We start from the raw sequence: 18,787 nt of genomic DNA, 5'->3' as shown, positions 1-18,787 counted from the left end.
TACCCCAGTGTTCAGACTGGGGGAGGGGGTCTATTACCCCAGTGTTCAGACTGGGGGAGGGGGTCTATTACCCCAGTGTTCAGACTGGGGGAGGGGGTCTATACCCCAGTGTTCAGACTGGGGGAGGGGGTCTATTACCCCAGTGTTCAGACTGGGGGAGGGGGTCTATACCCCAGTGTTCAGACTGGGGGGGGGGTCTATTACCCCAGTGTTCAGACTGGGGGAGGGGGTCTATTACCCCAGTGTTCAGACTGGGGGAGGGGGTCTATTACCCCAGTGTTCAGACTGGGGGGGGGGTCTATTACCCCAGTGTTCAGACTGGGGGGGGTCTATTACCCCAGTGTTCAGACTGGGGGGGGGGTCTATTACCCCAGTGTTCAGACTGGGGGGGGGTCTATTACCCCAGTGTTCAGACTGGGGGGGGGTCTATTACCCCAGTGTTCAGACTGGGGAGGAGTCTATTACCCCAGTGTTCAGACTGGGGGACCATCCTGGAATGCAAAGATAACCCATGGCTTTTTATCTCCACTACAAAATGTCTTCTTAAACCTCTCTCTCTTGCCTCCTCCACCCTCACCTCCAACAAAAAGTGAGGAGTTCATAGACTTCTTTGTCACCAAGATTGAGATCATCCATTCAGCTGCCGCTGCCACTTACCTCCCTTCCCCCTAGCCACCAAGTCAAACTTTCCCCCAACCCTAGCCCTGCACTCACATCTTTCTCTAGTTTCTCTTCTATCTCCCCTCATGCCCTCTCCGAGCTCATCTTGTCCACAAGGCCCACCTCCTGCTCCCTTGACTCTATTCACAACAAACTCACCTGGCTGTGAAGCATCTTAAGATGTTTTATTATGTTAAAGGTGCAAGTTGTTACAGTAACAGTATTCAGACTTGAGGAATCAGTTACTGTAACACCACTCAAACTGGAGGAGTCTGTTCCTGTAGCAGTATTCAGATTGGGAGAGGGTCTGTCACTAATAGTATTCAGACTGTGGGGGGAGGGAGGGATTCTGTCACTAACAGCATTCGGACTGGTGCGGAGGCTATCGGCATACTTGCCAGCCGATAGTATTTCAAAGTGACAGTCAATTGTGTTGGGGGAGGGGCAGTCAGCAGAGGTCTGCTGCCCCAGTGCTACTTTAACCCATCTGGTTGCTAACGTACCAGAGCAGGTCCCACTCCTGTCTCAGACAATGCTGCTTGTGCTCAGGTAGGCGTTTACGGCCTTCATATACTGTGGGCCTGAACTTTTATTAGAACTGGTACAGTATACAGACTGCAATTCCTGCCATTAGTGTGCACTGGGAGGAGAGACCCAGAATAGGGCTTTAACTGCCAACCCTGGGTAGGAGTGGGACTGAATGGTGGTGGGAGGAGGGGGTGAATGCTAGCAACAAGTGAGGAAATGGATAGCAACAAAAGGGGACATGAATGACAATATAAGGGGGCTGGAAGAAGGGGGCAAAGAAACAAAGGGGTGAAAATGAAGGGGAGCTGGAAGAGCAAAATGGATGGCACAAGGGAAGTGGGTAATGGATGGTATTGAAGGGGGCAGTGCTTTGTGGGGGTGGGGGAGAATAGAGAAGCTATGGTGTTTTGGATGAGGGTAGGAAGAGTTTCACGATTAACTGAGAGGGAATGGAAAAAGACAATCAGCCTGAATTTGGGGGGGTGGGGGAGAAGAGAAGGGGGAGGAAAGCTTGAATTGGGAAATGGAAAGAGTACCATCTTTACTGGGTTGGAGGGGGAGTAGAGTATGAAGGTGAATTGACAGGGGAGAAGGAGCAGGGCCTGCTTGAATTTAGTGAGCTGGAGAGGTAATTGGAAGGCAGGGGCAGGGAAGATGGATGGGGTAGAGTGTCTCAAACTGGGTCCAGAAGCGGTAGGGTGGCTCTGAATTGGGACGGTGGGAGTTTGGATGAAGGAGAGTGATTGTCGAGTTAACTTTTGGGGAAATCAGTCTGTTGGAAATCCAAGTGTCCTGTTTCTTTTTCCTGTTAATTGTTAATAATACAAGTGCTCAAAATGAACCAATTGCACAATTTTTAATGTAAAAAATCAAAACTTTCCAGAGGACCATGCCCATAACCCTCCCACTCCTTAATGTGCCACCAATTATGTTTCTTCAACGTCTGGATTTTGCCTTGACGCTCATGTACTTGTGTTCCCAGTCATACCCCCATGGCTGTTTCTCTTTACAATCAAGCCAGAGGCTTAACTGTCTTATTAGCCTTTGAACTGCCTGGATTGCACAGCAAATTCTGAGTGCACATAAACAAAATGCACACTAATTGGTTCCTCTGCCAGCCCCATCTACAGGTCAGATGATATACTGGAGGATGTTTGCACCTTTAGTGCAGTCTCCCTGTGCCCTAACTGTTTGAAAGGGGTAAATTAACCCCTTGCTGACTGCTTCCAAGTATCCTGTACCATGATGATGTTGTGTAATATTCTTGTCTATCTTTTGCTTCTGAGAATCATTTAATTGTAAATAAATCTGATTAGTATAGCTTGTGCAAAGTGGTCTTGGTGTCTATTTTCTGCTTTGTGGATTAATGGGCATCCTGTGCACTCACAGTAAGGAACAGATACCGGTGGGGTTCAGTTTGTGAGGTGGGTAGCTAGTTTATTGCACCTGTATTCGAGCCATTTGCCACATTCTATTTTCCCCAATGTATGTATGTATGTTTGTTTCCCTCACTCACACTATCCAGCAGGAGAACTGGATACAAATCAGGAGCAGGAACTCTGGCTGATTTTTCCCCTTCCCAGTCCAGGAATGCAGAGGCCAAATTATTTTCACCCACAAAGTCATCTGGAAGCTGAAACCTACATTTAAACAATTTGGAATAATCCCAAGAGACGAGTGACGATGAATGTTTAACTGCCATTGAATGTATAACCTGGTTACAGTATGGAATATGAGGAATGGAAAGAACAATTCACAAACAGCATCGGTGTGAGCATACACTTCAACCTGTGCAGGACACAGCCTGGCTTTCAGCAGGTGATCCAGTCTACAAGGCACTGCAAACAGATTACAGATCATCAATAATAAAACCAGGCTCAGCTCCTCATAGCTTGTATATCAAGTGCAGTCTCATGGATATCCACAGCTCGTTGGTGCTTCAAAGTACCAGACCATGCAGTGGTTACAGTACCCAAACTTTGAATCCCCATTCTTGATCATGAGTTAGGGTCGCCAACCCTCCAGGATTGTCCTGGAGTCTCCAGGAATTTAAGTTTAATTTCCAGGACACTGCTGGGAGAAACCCGGGAGAAAAATCATAGAGGCTTTTTTAAAAAATGTTTTTTCATTTTCTTAAAACACTTTAGTTTATTAGTTATAAAAATCAGAGGGGGTGGGGAAAGAGGGCTATTTGACTGGGTGGGGCGGTTGGTGAGGGAGGTCATGGGTCCATGAATACGTCCAACCAGAGTTGGCGACACTACATTGAGAGGAAGCCAGGCACATAGTATAATATAATATATTATACATCAAAATAACTGTGGTGCGGGAGTGTTCTCAAGGCTCTGATATTTTCTCTGAGTCTGGCTAACCCTAAATTGCTTAAACTTTTTAAACAGACAAGGGGGAGGGAAAAATCAGATGACAACTCACCCTGAACAACTCCTAAGCACCTCCCGGGTAACAGCAGCAGATGCCAAGGAGCAAGCTCTCTGGCTGCCCTCTCAGGCAGTATACAGTGCAACACACAGGAGTCCTAAATGACAAGAAACTGAGGGGGAAAGAAGTGTTTAAAATCACAAATTATGTTTCACGAGCTGGCCAGGGCAAACAAACATGATTGGAGTCCAGAGTAATGTCAGAAATTCCCCTTTTAGTCCTGCAGCCTAACGCAGAGAGAAGTCTTCACATTTTAAATTCTGTGGGTCTATAAAACCTTCATGTTTAATCAGGGACACAAGCTCAACTGCCCATCGTACGCCTCACCTCCATGTTTAGCCCACATTAAAGCCCTGCTCATAGTCTCAAACAGTGCTTCCATCACAGTGCATGTGACACACAGGTCAGCAGCACCATCTACTGACAGAGAACGGGAACTGCACCATTAAAGCCGCCTTGTATTTTTCACATCGTTCACCTGACGAAGGGGGAAGCCTCCGAAAGCTTGTGAATTTAAAATAAAATTGCTGGACTATAACTTGGTGTTGTAAAATTGTTTACAATAGAAAAATACCGACAGCTCCTGGGGAACATGGGAATTAATAGAGGACAAAAGACCAAGGCCCATCTAGTCCGCCTTCCATCATCCTGGTAATCACATGGAACAACGATAATGGAGTTGTTGACTAATCATTGCAATCAATCTCTATCAATTAGTTTACACCAAACCCAGACATGACACGAGGAAAATTCCCAGTGGCAAAGGGCTTTGGGAACCAGAGGTCCAAAGTCACCTGTTCCTCCCAAGCCTGCTACACTGACCAGAACCTTTAGTCACATTATAGGGGTTTGGGTGCTGAATGAAACAAGTGGAATGCTTGGAACTGGAATACAGCTTCATAACCAGACGGCAGGTGTTGGTGCTGCGTATTCGAGCCGCCTGCTCTGTCCTCTTGACCACAGGAGATCAGAGCACAATCCGGGGCGCGGGGGGTTTGGGGCCATCAAGGGGAAGAGAAATTAAGAAAAAAAAGACATGCATTTGCACTTGAGAATACAAAGCCTCAAAGTCAGCTCAACATCATTCCAAGGATAAAACAAAGAGCAGCTTAAACTGCACCATTAAAGCCGCCTCTTGAAAGGGTTTCTTGTCCAGATGCTGTAGTTATCCCCTGACTATGTTGGGGTTTGGAAAGGGAAAGAAAGTCAAAACATTAACTTCATGAACCACAGCGTTAGCACGTCCTGCTGTCGCTGGCGATCTCGATGGGGCCATTGGGTTACCAGTGAGCGTTCCTCATCTTTGCTACTTGGTGAAGCAGCAGCGTGTGGCTGGCGTACAGTTTCTGCTGCTCGTCGATATCCATCCACTTCACTCCTTCTGCATCGTCCCCCGCCTGAAGGGTCAGCTTTCCCACACTGTGGCCTGTAGCACGAGAGAGGCACAAAAACTCAGCAAAGGGCTGGAGAGTTATAGTGTTGGGGGGGTGGGGAAACCAGCACATTGATGGGGAAGAGAGAGTGACACACAGACAGTCTTAGGGAGACAGAAAACATATTGGGGACCAGCACAGGGTAAAGGGGCCAGATGGGGGGGCCAGCACATGAGAGGAGAGAATAGGGAGAGACAGAAACAAAGAGAGAGCAAAAACAAGATAAAGGACCAGCACGTGGGATGGATGGAAGAGAGGGCAGGTAGCAAAGTAGGGAGAGCAGATTGGGGAACACATACGGGAAATAGAGGGCAGATAGGAGGGCAGCACACGGGGAGTGAACGCTGGCTGGGGGAAGTGCTATTGGGGAAGGGGGAGGAGAGAAAGTGAGGTAGCACATCAGAGTATGTAAAGGTTGGTGAGAATATATAAATGTAAAATTTGTATATTAACTGCAGTAAGTTATGTTAAAACAGAAATTGGAGCAGCAACCAGCAAAATTGCTCATTTTTAATATATAAATATATGCAAAAAAGCAAAATATAAATTAACCAAAAGATTCTTCCAGTAAGATGATGACAAAGGACAAAGAGTATTAACATAAAATGCTGGTGTAGCGTTCTTTTTAAATCAATTTTGTAATAATTAAAGGTTTAATATTCTAAAATATCCATGAGGCTCTGTGATATCCAATGAAGAGACCCAATAAGACAAAACCTCTCATCAAAAAGGATGGAAAGTCCAGCGGAATAGTTCAAGTTCAAAGCTCTATTGGAAAATATTGGATAGATTAACTTTAATATATTACTTCTAGTGAGCCCTCTGAAGCCAAATGTAACTAAGCTACACAGACCAGACGATCTCAGGTCTAATTCCTAGTCTTTGGCAAGTTAACTAAGCTCGGTGGGGGGGGCAACTGGGGTCAGCAATCCTGGATTACAGATGGGACAGTTACCCAGGGCTCCCACTCCTGGCCCCCACTGTTCAGCAATCCTTGCTGGAAATGTTCACGTGAGGACATTGATTGAGACCAGGCTGGGGCACAGATCTGATGCTCCTTGTCACTCACCGTACCGACGCTCGCTCACCGTACCGACGCTCACTCACCGTACCGACGCTCACTCACCGTACCGACGCTCGCTCGGTCACTCACCGTACCGACGCTCGCTCGGTCACTCACCGTACCGACGCTCGCTCGGTCACTCACCGTACCGACGCTCGCTCGGTCACTCACCGTACCGACGCTCACTCACCGTACCGACGCTCACTCACCGTACCGACGCTCACTCACCGTACCGACGCTCGCTCGGTCACTCACTGTACCGACGCTCACTCACCGTACCGACGCTCACTCACCGTACCGACGCTCGCTCGGTCACTCACCGTACCGACGCTCGCTCACCGTACCGACGCTCACTCGGTCACTCACCCCCACCGACGCTCACTCGGTCACTCACCCCCACCGACGCTCACTCGGTCACTCACCCCCACCGACACTCACTCACCGTACCGACGCTCACACGGTCACTCACCGTCCCGACGCCCACTCGGTCACTCACCGTCCCGACGCCCACTCGGTCACTCACCGTCCCGACGCCCACTCGGTCACTCACCGTCCCGACGCTCACACGGTCACTCACCGTCCCGACGCTCACACGGTCACTCACCGTACCGACACCCACACGGTCACTCACGGTCCCGACGCCCACACGGTCACTCACGGTTCCGACGCTCGCTCGGTCACTCACCGTCCCGACGCTCACACGGTCACTCACCGTACCGACACCCACACGGTCACTCACGGTTCCGACGCTCGCTCGGTCACTCACGGTTCCGACGCTCGCTCGGTCACTCACCGTCCCGACGCTCACACGGTCACTCACCGTACCGACGCTCACACGGTCACTCACCGTACCGACGCTCCCACGGTCACTCACCGTACCGACGCTCCCACGGTCACTCACCGTACCGACGCTCCCACGGTCACTCACCGTACCGACGCTCGCTCGGTCACTCACCGTACCGACGCTCGCTCGGTCACTCACCGTCCCGACGCTCACACGGTCACTCACCGTACCGACGCTCGCTCGGTCACTCACCGTCCCGACGCTCGCTCGGTCACTCACCGTCCCGACGCTCGCTCGGTCACTCACCGTCCCGACGCTCGCACGGTCACTCACCGTACCGACGCTCGCACGGTCACTCACCGTCCCGACGCTCCCACGGTCACTCACCGTGCCGACGCTCACACGGTCACTCACCGTACCGACGCTCGCACGGTCACTCACCGTCCCGACGCTCACACGGTCACTCACCGTACCGACGCTCGCTCGGTCACTCACCGTCCCGACGCTCACACGGTCACTCACCGTACCGACGCTCGCACGGTCACTCACCGTCCCGACGCTCCCACGGTCACTCACCGTCCCGACGCCCATTCGGTCACTCACCGTCCCGACGCCCATTCGGTCACTCACCGTACCGACGCTCACACGGTCACTCACCCCACCGACGCTCACACGGTCACTCACCCCACCGACGCTCACACGGTCACTCACCGTACCGACGCTCGCACGGTCACTCACCGTCCCGACGCTCCCACGGTCAATCACCGTCCCGACGCCCACTCGGTCACTCACCGTCCCGACGCTCCCACGGTCAATCACCGTCCCGACGCCCACTCGGTCACTCACCGTACCGACGCTCACACGGTCACTCACCGTACCGACGCTCACACGGTCACTCACCCCACCGACGCTCACACGGTCACTCACCCCACCGACGCTCACACGGTCACTCACGGTCCCGACGCTCACACGGTCACTCACCGTCCCGACACTCACACGGTCACTCACCACACCGACGCTCACACGGTCACTCACCGTACCGACGCTCACACGGTCACTCACCGTACCGACGCCCACACGGTCACTCACCGTCCCGACGCCCACACGGTCACTCACCGTCCCGACGCTCACACGGTCACTCACCACACCGACGCTCACTCGGTCACTCACCGTACCGACGCTCACATGGTCACTCACCGTACCGACGCTCACACGGTCACTCACCGTACCGACGCCCACACGGTCACTCACCGTACCGACACTCACATGGTCACTCACCGTACCGACACTCACATGGTCACTCACCGTACCGACACTCACATGGTCACTCACCGTACCGACACTCACACGGTCACTCACCACACCGACGCTCACACGGTCACTCACCACACCGACGCTCGCTCGGTCACTCACCACACCGACGCCCACACGGTCACTCACCGTACCGATGCCCACACGGTCACTCACCGTACCGACACTCACATGGTCACTCACCGTACCGACACTCACACGGTCACTCACCACACCGACGCTCACACGGTCACTCACCACACCGACGCCCACACGGTCACTCACCACACCGACGCCCACACGGTCACTCACCGTCCCGACGCCCACACGGTCACTCACCACACCGACGCCCACTCGGTCACTCACCGTACCGACGCCCACACGGTCACTCACCACACCGACGCCCACTCGGTCACTCACCACACCGACGCCCACACGGTCACTCACCACACCGACGCTCACACGGTCACTCACCACACCGACGCCCACTCGGTCACTCACCGTACCGACGCTCACACGGTCACTCACCGTACCGACGCCCACACGGTCACTCACCGTACCGACGCCCACACGGTCACTCACCGTACCGACGCCCACACGGTCACTCACCCCACCGACGCCCACACGGTCACTCACCGTACCGACGCCCACACGGTCACTCACCACACCGACGCCCACACGGTCACTCACCCCACCGACGCCCACACGGTCACTCACCCCACCGACGCCCACACGGTCACTCACCGTACCGACGCCCACACGGTCACTCACCGTACCGACGCCCACACGGTCACTCACCGTACCGACGCCCACACGGTCACTCACCGTACCGACGCCCACACGGTCACTCACCACACCGACGCCCACACGGTCACTCACCGTACCGACACTCACACGGTCACTCACCGTACCGACGCCCACACGGTCACTCACCGTACCGACGCCCACACGGTCACTCACCGTACCGACGCCCACACGGTCACTCACCACACCGACACTCACACGGTCACTCACCGTACCGACGCTCACATGGTCACTCACCACACCGACGCCCACACGGTCACTCACCGTACCGACGCCCACACGGTCACTCACCACACCGACGCCCGCTCGGTCACTCACCCCACCGACGCCCGCTCGGTCACTCACCACACCGACGCCCGCTCGGTCACTCACCCCACCGACGCCCGCTCGGTCACTCACCACACCGACGCCCGCTCGGTCACTCACCCCACCGACGCCCGCTCGGTCACTCACCCCACCGACGCCCGCTCGGTCACTCACCCCACCGACGCTCGCTCGGTCACTCACCCCACCGACGCCCGCTCGGTCACTCACCACACCGACGCCCGCTCGGTCACTCACCACACCGACGCCCGCTCGGTCACTCACCCCACCGACGCTCGCTCGGTCACTCACCGTACCGACGCTCGCTCGGTCACTCACCGTACCGACGCTCACACGGTCACTCACCGTACCGACGCTCACACGGTCACTCACCGTACCGACGCCCACTCGGTCACTCACCGTACCGACGCTCACACGGTCACTCACCGTACCGACGCTCACACGGTCACTCACCGTACCGACGCTCACACGGTCACTCACCGTACCGACGCTCACACGGTCACTCACCGTACCGACGCTCACACGGTCACTCACCCCACCGACACTCACACGGTCACTCACCACACTGACGTTCACTATCTCAACTCAGACCTGAGGAATGGCCCATTTGACAAACTTACCTGCAGGAGGGAGGTGGGGGGAATCAACAATCACCTGAAGAACAATTCCCCAGTGTGAGTCACTGCCTCCAAGCAAGGAGCAGGGAAGAAAATCCACAAAGATTAAATATATTATACATCCAACAGAAACCAGGTTATTTACACTTTTCCAGGATTGGGCACCTCTGAACTGGTCTATCTGCCACAGGCCCATGCCCAGCATCACTGAAAAGAATGGAGATGTTTGCGGATGGTAATTTATGCCACCGGGGCAGCTCTGGAGGGAAGGAGACCCAAAATAGTGGGTTTCCATTGAGCTGCAACTTCAATGATACAATGGCTCAGTTGGTTGCACTCTTGCCCCTAAGTCAGAAGGCAGTGGGTTCAAACCCCACTCGAGATTTGGGCACATAACCAAGGCTGACACTCCTGTACAGTACAGAGGACATGCTGTGTTTTTGGAGGTGCCGTCTTTCGGATGCCGTCATTAAATTGAGGCCCCATCTGCCCTCTCAAGTGGACATAAAAGATGCCGTGGCACTATTCAAAAAAGAGCAGGGGAGTTCTCCCCAGTGACCTGGCCAATATTTATCCCTCAATCACATCACTAAATAAAAGATTATCTGCTCATTATTTCATCCCTGTTTGTGGGACCTTGCTGTGCACAAATTGACTGCTGCATTTCCTACATTACAAAAGTGACTGCACTTCAAAAAGTACTTCATTGGCTTTTACGAGCTTTTGGATGTCCTGAGGTTGTTAAAGGCACTATATAAATGCAAGTATTTCTTTCTTTCTAGGTAATAATATGTATAATACATCTTAAAAGTGTCGACAGATCGGAGTAAAAATCATCTACTCTCTTGGCTGCAGTATGTCCTGAGATACAAAGACCAGGCATTGGGATGAATCAAATATAAGAGAGGCTGAGCCCTCACAAAAAAATCCAATGGATTCTTCACTTCTACTCTTTCCTGGGACTACAGCCAGTAATACAGCCAAAGTGAGAATAATTACCTATTTCATCATGGAAATTCATAGCCACCGTCTCAATCCAAGCGTTATCGGTGTTCCGCGGATCATCTACATATCCTTTGAAAACCTAAGGAGATGGAACTCAGTGACGATTCAAAGGGACATGCACTTCTGACACCACTCTCTTCACCCTCCTGCAGTACTGAGACAATTTAACTTGCAGTTTGGCCGAGAACTAATGAAATTCTTGACCAACAGAATGTAGTGGAAAGAGTGACTGAGGGAGTAGAGGTAACAAAAGCATGGCTGAGGGTTTCAGCAGCAGAAGAGCTCAGACAGGGATGGAGACGGGCAATGTTAAGGAGGTGGAAGTAGGCGGTCTTGGTGATGGAGAGGATATGTGGTCGGAAGCTCAGCTTAGAGTCAAACAGGACGCCAAGGTTGTGAACGGTCTGGTTCAGCCTCAGACTGTGGCGGGAGCAGAGCGAAGGGGCGCGGGGAGCAGGGCGAAGGGGCGCGGGGAGCAGGGCGAAGGGGCGCGGGGAGCAGGGCGAAGGGGCGCGGGGAGCAGGGCGAAGGGGCGAGGGGAGCAGAGCGAAGGGGCGAGGGGAGCAGACCGAAGGGGCGCGGGGAGCAGGGCGAAGGGGCGCGGGGGAGCAGGGCGAAGGGGCGCGGGGAGCAGGGCGAAGGGGCGCGGGAGCAGGGCGAAGGGGCGCGGGGAGCAGGGCGAAGGGGCGCGGGGAGCAGGGCGAAGGGGCGCGGGGAGCAGGGCGAAGGGGCGCGGGGAGCAGGGCGAAGGGGCGCGGGGAGCAGAGCGAAGGGGCGCGGGGAGCAGGGCGAAGGGGCGCGGGAGCAGGGCGAAGGGGCGCGGGGAGCAGGGCGAAGGGGCGCGGGGAGCAGGGCGAAGGGGCGCGGGGAGCAGGGCGAAGGGGCGCGGGGAGCAGGGCGAAGGGGCGCGGGAGCAGGGCGAAGGGGCGCGGGGAGCAGAGCGAAGGGGCGCGGGAGCAGGGCGAAGGGGCGCGGGGAGCAGGGCGAAGGGGCGCGGGGAGCAGGGCGAAGGGGCGCGGGGAGCAGGGCGAAGGGGCGCGGGGAGCAGGGCGAAGGGGCGCGGGGAGCAGGGCGAAGGGGCGCGGGGAGCAGAGCGAAGGGGCGCGGGGAGCAGGGGCGAAGGGGCGCGGGGAGCAGGGCGAAGGGGCGCGGGGAGCAGGGCGAAGGGGCGCGGGGAGCAGGGCGAAGGGGCGCGGGGCGCGGGGAGCAGGGCGAAGGGGCGCGGGAGCAGTGCGAAGGGGCGCGGGAGCAGAGCGAAGGGGCGCGGGGAGCAGAGCGAAGGGGCGAGGGGAGCAGGGCGAAGGGGCGCGGGAGCAGAGCGAAGGGGCGCGGGGAGCAGAGCGAAGGGGCGCGGGAGCAGAGCGAAGGGGCGCGGGGAGCAGGGCGAAGGGCGCGGGGAGCAGAGCGATAGACAGGCAAAGCGAAGGGTAGGCAGAACAGAACAACCCATATGGCAGAGTAACCAGCAGATCAAGCCTGTTACAAATACAGTCTGTTCCTGTTGAGGTAAAGTCACAATTCAAATTACTCAATAATTCAAATTCTTTTTGGACAAAGCTCTCCACCACTGGGATTTTCCTTGTGTCATGTCTGGTCTGTTGTAGATTAATTGATTATCATTGTATCATGCGAGTACCAGGATGGGAGAAGGCGAATTAGATGGATCTTGGTCTTTTTTTGTCTAACAATTCCTATGTTCCTATGAATTATCGGGAGTAGACTGTAGTTATAACATCCTGTGATTCAATCCATGGTCGTCTGTTCGGAAGACAAAAGCTCTACCACCTACACAATTACTCATGTAATTACACATCTTAGCACAGACAAAGGCCTATAAGAAATGAACATTTATTATACAAATATATTTTATCCATTATGTACTGGGATAATTAATACAATTTTCATGCATATAAAATAAACCATTGATTAAGGAACAACGGGATGTGCAACTTATGTTGTTTAATTTAAATTATTGGATAATTCCTACTTTTTAAAGTGGAACATAAAACCTTCAAAATAACGAGTAGACTATATAGAAATAAATTGCAGTGACTTTGGTTATGTGGAGTGACTAGAAAAGCTAGGATTGTTCTCCTTAGAACACAGAAGGTTATGGGGAGATTTTTTTATTCGTTCACGGGATGTGGGTGTCGCTGGCGAGGCCGGCATTTATTGCCCATCCCTAATTGCCCTAGAGAAGGTGGCGGTGAGCCGCTTTCTTGAACTGCTGCAGTCAGTGTGCTGAAGGAAGGGAGTTCCAGGATTTTGACCCAGCGATGATGAAGGAACGGCGATATATTTCCAAGTCGGGATGGTGTGTGACGGAGGGGAATGTGCAGGTGGTGTTGTTCCCATGTGCCTGCTGCCCTTGTCCTTCTAGGAGGTAGAGGTCGCGGGTTTGGGAGGAGCTGTCGAAGGAGCCTTGGCGAGTTGCTGCAGTGCATCCTGTGGATGGTACACACTGCAGCCACTGTGCGGCGGTGGTGAAGGGAGTGAATGTTTAGGGTGGTGGATGGGGTGCCAATCAAGCGGGCTGCTTTGTTCTGGATAGTGTCGAGCTTCTTGAGTGTTGTTGGAGCTGCACTCATCCAGGCAAGTGGAGAGTATTCCATTACCCTCCTGACTTGTGCCTTGTAGATGGTAGAAAGGCTTTTCAAAATTATGAGGGGTTTTGATAGAGTAAATAAAGAAGAACTGTTTCCACTGGCAGAAGGGTCAGTAACCAGAGACATAGATTTAAGATAATTGGCAAAAGAATCAGAGGGAGATGAGGTGAAATGTGTTTACGCAGCGAGTGGTTATGATCTGGAATGCGCTGCCTGAAAGGGCGGTGGAAGCAGTTTCAATGGTAACGTTCAAAAGGGAATTGGATAAATACTTTGAAAAGGAAAAAATTGCAGGGCTAACCAACACCCAACCCCTTCTCGTACAGTGACCATGTTAGTTATTTTTACTCTCACTGGATCTTCTCTGCTATGTATTGGAAAACTGACCAGTCTTTCATAAACACCTGTCACACTCAGCTCCCTCTCCCGTTCATTTGTCCGTCCACCCACCCACCCACCCGCGCACACACACACACACACACCCACCCACCCACCCGCCCACCCACCCGCCCACCCACCCGCCCGCGCACACCCACCCACCCGCGCACACCCACCCACCCACCCGCGCACACACACACACCCACCCACCCGCGCACCCACCCGCGCACACACACACACCCACCCGCACACACACACACACCCACCCGCGCGCACACACACACGACAGGAACCACTGTCTTATAGCTAATATCTGGAAGATATAAAGGTGTAGCTCCCTTATTCATCAAGTACGTATGGACACTGCGTGGCATTGCACTGGGTCATTTAGACCAGGCGGACCCAGGTTTGATTCCTGGTCTGTGCCGAGTCAGCAGTTTTCAGGCGGGCCAGCAGGTGGAGCTCTCTAATCGGTCTCCCAGATCTCGCTGACACTCACTTTCCGGCTTGTACATTAAGAGGCACCACCTGGGAGGGCTCCAGGAGTGTTGACAGGCACCCATGGAACTGTACCCCAGCAAGAGGCAACATCTCCAGAGAGAAAACTGGTCACAAAAGGTTCTCTGTGAAATCCTATACTCGGCCCATTTGAGGAGCCAGACCACATGTTTCTATCTTCCAGGTACAACCTTCCGCAGTTGATTCCAGATAACAATACAATTAGCACACAAAGACTGCAATACAGACCATCTCTCCAGCTTGAAACAGAGAGTTGATTAATACTTTCACTTTCTGCCTCTCGGCTTCCGGTAACTCTAAGGAGTTCAACGTTTCTTCTCCAAACTCCCTCCTGAGAGTGAGTGACACCTTCTCACCAGGGTCTATCATTCCCTGTCAGGAAACACAAAGGAATAAAGCCACTGAAAGGATCGCCTGGTCTGTACTTATCCTTATAACTTTCAGTCCTGTCCCTCTTCAGATATTCATCCAGCTCCTTTCAAAAAGGTACTAATTCACACAGCAGAAACTGTTTTCCAGACAGACACGTCAACCCTAGTGTCTCCAGAACTGGATGGGTGGCAACCCTAGATTTAGCATATGTACAATGCAGTGTGAAACTTCCCCTACTCTGCCCCAACGTCATCTCAAAGCCAACATCAGAAGAAGAGCCCCGTACTGTAACAGGGTGACACTGTGACCCCCGAGTGTGATTCCCAATCTAATGCCAGTTTGTGCTGAGGACTCATACGCACCGAGGAATGGATCCGGACTGCCCAAGCTTTCATGTAGAGCCTTACTGCCACCGGTAAGAGAGGACCTTCATCCCACTTGTTCGAGCTGGAGCCAAACTCAGGTCTCGGAGATGAAGGAAACGTGTTCACCCAATGCACTATTAAAAATTAAAATGATTGAAATGGCTCTTGTAGAGAGCAGTGTCACGAGTTTGCACCGATATTTTCCCCACACCACTGAGTGCCCCAAGGTGCAGGGCCGAGTGGAAGGGCCGAGTGGAAGGGCAAGTCTCTCCTCAACAGTGCAGAGGGAGAAGAAAAAAAAAAATCAAAGGAACGGTTGACTTTGGACCAATAGTTTCCAAAGCTCTCCATCACTGGGGTTTCCTCACCTTATGTCTGGGTCTGTTGTAGACTCGCTGCTATTATTAGTCAACAACGCCATTACCTTTGTACCAGGATGACAGAAGTGAACTAGATTCAATTTGGTCTTTTTTCATCTAGCTGTTCCTAGGTCACCCCCTCCCCTCTCTCAGCAGTTCCTAGGTCACTCCCCTCCCCTCTCTGCGGTTCCTAGGTCACCCACCCCCCTCCCCTCTCTCTGCAGTTCCTAGGTCACCCACCCCCCCTCCCCTCTCTCTGCAGTTCCTAGGTCACCCCCCCCTCCCCTCTCTCTGCAGTTCCTAGGTCACCCACCCCCCTCCCCTCTCTCTGCAGTTCCTAGGTCACCCCCCCCTCCCCTCCCCTCTCTCTGCAGTTCCTAGGTTACCCCCCCCTCCCCTCCCCTCTCTCTGCAGTTCCTAGGTCACCCCCCCCTCCCCTCCCCTCTCTCTGCAGTTCCTAGGTCAACCCCTCCCCTCTCCTCTCTCTGCAGTTCCTAGGTCACCCCCCCCTCCCCTCTCTCTGCAGTTCCTAGGTCACCCCCCCTCTCTCTGCAGTTCCTAGGTCACCCCCCTCCCCTCTCTCTGCAGTTCCTAGGTCACCCCCCCCCCCCTCCCCTCCCCTCCCCTCTCCTCTCTCTGCAGTTCCTAGGTCACCCACCCCCCTCCCCTCTCTCTGCAGTTCCTAGGTCACCCCCCCTCCCCTCCCCTCTCTCTGCAGTTCCTAGGTCACCCACCCCCCTCCCCTCTCTCTGCAGTTCCTAGGTCACCCCCCCTCCCCTCCCCTCTCTCTGCAGTTCCTAGGTCAACCCCTCCCCTCCCCCCCCCCTCCCCTCTCTCAGCAGTTCCTAGGTCACCCCGCCTCCCCTCTCTCTGCAGTTCCTAGGTCACCCCCCCCTCCCCTCTCTCTGCAGTTCCTAGGTCACCCCCCCTCCCCTCTCTCTGCAGTTCCTAGGTCACCCCCCTCCCCTCTCTCTGCAGTTCCTAGGTCACCCCCCCTCCCCTCTCTCTGCAGTTCCTAGGTCACCCCCCCTCCCCTCTCCCTGCAGTTCCTAGGTCACCCCCCCTCCCCTCTCTCTGCAGTTCCTAGGTCACCCCCCCTCCCCTCTCTCTGCAGTTCCTAGGTCACCCCCTCCCCCTCCCCTCTCTCTGCAGTTCCTAGGTCACCCCCCCCTCCCCTCCCCTCCCCTCTCTCTGCAGTTCCTAGGTCACCCCCCCCCTTCCCTTCCCTTCCCCTCCCCTCCCCTCCCCTCTCCCTCCCCTCCCCTCTCCCTCCCCTCCCCTCCCCTCTCCCCTCCCCTCCCCTCTCCCTCCCCTCCTCTCCCCTCTCCCCTCCCCTCCCCTCTCCCTCCCCTCCCCTCCCCTCTCCCTCCCCTCCCCTCTCCCCTCCCCTCCCCTCTCTCTGCAGTTCCTAGGTCACCCCCCCCTCCCCTTCCCCTCCCCTCCCCTCCCCTCTCCCCTCCCCTCCCCTCTCCCCTCCCCTCCCCTCTCTCTGCAGTTCCTAGGTCACCCTCCCCTTCCCCTCCCCTCCCCCTCCCCTCCCCTCTCCCTCCCCCTCCCCCTCCCCTCCCCTCCCCTCTCCCTCCCCCTCCCCTCCCCCTCCCCTCCCCTCCCCCTCCCCTCTCCTCCCCTCTCCCTCCCCTCTCTCTGCAGTTCCTAGGTCACCCCCCCTCCCCTCTCTCTGCAGTTCCTCGGTCACCCCCTCCCCCTCCCCCTCCCCCTCCCCTCTCTCTGAAGTTCCTAGGTCAACCCCTCCCCTCTCTCTGCAGTTCCTAGGTCACCCCCTCCCCCTCCCCCTCCCCTCCCCTCCCCTCCCCTCTCTCTGCAGTTCCTAGGTCACCCCCCCCTCCCCTCTCTCTGCAGTTCCTAGGTCACCCCCCCCCTCCCCTCTCTCTGCAGTTCCGAGGTCACCCCCCCCCTCTCCCCTCTCTCTGCAGTTCCTAGGTCACCCCCCCCTCCCCTCCCCTCCCCTCTCTCTGCAGTTCCTAGGTCACCCCCTCCCCTCCCCCTCTCTGCAGTTCCTAGGTCACCCCCCCCCTCCCCTCCCCCTCCCCCCTCTCCCCTCCCCCCCTCCTCCCCTCCCCCTCCCCCCCCCTCCCCTCCCCCCCTCCCCTCCCCCTCCCCTCCCCCTCCCCTCCCCCTCCCCTCCCCCTCCCCCTCCCCCTCCCCTCCCCCTCCCCCTCCCCTCCCCCTCCCCCTCCCCTCCCCTCCCCCTCCCCCTCCCCTCCCCCTCCCCTCTCCTCTCTCCTCTCTCTGCAGTTCCTAGGTCACCTCACCCCCTCCCCTCCCCTCTCTCTGCAGTTCCTAGGTCGCCCCTCCCCTCCCCTCCCCCTCCCCCCCTCCCCCTCCCCCTCCCCCCCCCTCCCCCTCCCCCCCCCTCCCCCTCCCCCCCCTCCCCCTCCCCCTCCCTCTGCAGTTCATAGGTCACCCCCCCCTCCCCTCCCCTCCCTCCCCCTCCCCCTCCCTCTGCAGTTCATAGGTCACCCCCCCCTCCCCTCCCCTCCCCCTCCCCCCCCTCCCCCTCCCCCCCCCTCCCCCTCCCCCTCCCCTCCCTCTGCAGTTCCTAGGTCACCCCCCCCCCTCTCTCTGCAGTTCCTAGGTCACCCCCCACCCCTCCCCTCTCTCTGCAGTTCATAGGTCACCCCCCTCCCCTCTCTCTGCAGTTCCTAGGTCACCCCCCTCCCCTCCCCTCTCTCTGCAGTTCCTAGGTCACCCCCCTCCCCTCCCCTCTCTCTGCAGTTCCTAGGTCACCCACCCCCCCCCCTCTCTCAGCAGTTCCTAGGTCACCCCCCTCCCCTCCCCTCTCTCAGCAGTTCCTAGGTCACCCCCCTCCCCTCCCCTCTCTCTGCAGTTCCTAGGTCACCGCCCCCCCCCCCCCCTCTCTCAGCAGTTCCTAGGTCACCCCCCCCCCCTCTCTCAGCAGTTCCTAGGTCACCCCCCCCCCCTCTCTCAGCAGTTCCTAGGTCACCCCCCCCCCCTCTCTCAGCAGTTCCTAGGTCACCCCCCCCCCTCTCTCTGCAGTTCCTAGGTCACCCCCCTCCCCTCCCCTCTCTCAGCAGTTCCTAGGTCACCCCCCTCCCCTCCCCTCCCCTCTCTCTGCAGTTCCTAGGTCACCGCCCCCCCCCCCCTCTCTCAGCAGTTCCTAGGTCACCCCCCCCCCCTCTCTCAGCAGTTCCTAGGTCACCCCCCTCCCCTCTCTCAGCAGTTCCTAGGTCACCCCCCCCCCCTCTCTCAGCAGTTCCTA

General features: G+C 55.9%; 1 protein-coding gene across 4 annotated transcripts in view; it reads right to left on the bottom strand.

Annotated features, from left to right (window-relative positions):
• Positions 1-2,029: 2,029 nt before the first annotated feature.
• LOC137342019 (ADP-ribose pyrophosphatase, mitochondrial-like) overlaps positions 2,030-18,787 on the bottom strand; it is a 34,488-nt gene continuing 17,730 nt past the window's right edge. For all 4 annotated transcript variants that reach the window (XM_068005614.1, XM_068005612.1, XM_068005613.1 and 1 more), the window contains 3 exons: positions 14,679-14,822; positions 10,942-11,026; positions 2,030-5,053 (listed from right to left, as the gene is read on the bottom strand). In XM_068005614.1, coding sequence (XP_067861715.1) covers positions 4,908-5,053; positions 10,942-11,026; positions 14,679-14,822 — 375 coding nt within the window. In that variant the 3' untranslated portion in view covers positions 2,030-4,907. The remainder of the gene's footprint in view (positions 5,054-10,941; positions 11,027-14,678; positions 14,823-18,787) is intronic.

The sequence above is a fragment of the Heptranchias perlo genome, chromosome 25, assembly GCF_035084215.1.
Source record: "Heptranchias perlo isolate sHepPer1 chromosome 25, sHepPer1.hap1, whole genome shotgun sequence".
In the NCBI taxonomy this organism is placed as follows: domain Eukaryota; kingdom Metazoa; phylum Chordata; class Chondrichthyes; order Hexanchiformes; family Hexanchidae; genus Heptranchias; species Heptranchias perlo.
This window is presented reverse-complemented; position numbering and strand designations above follow the sequence as displayed.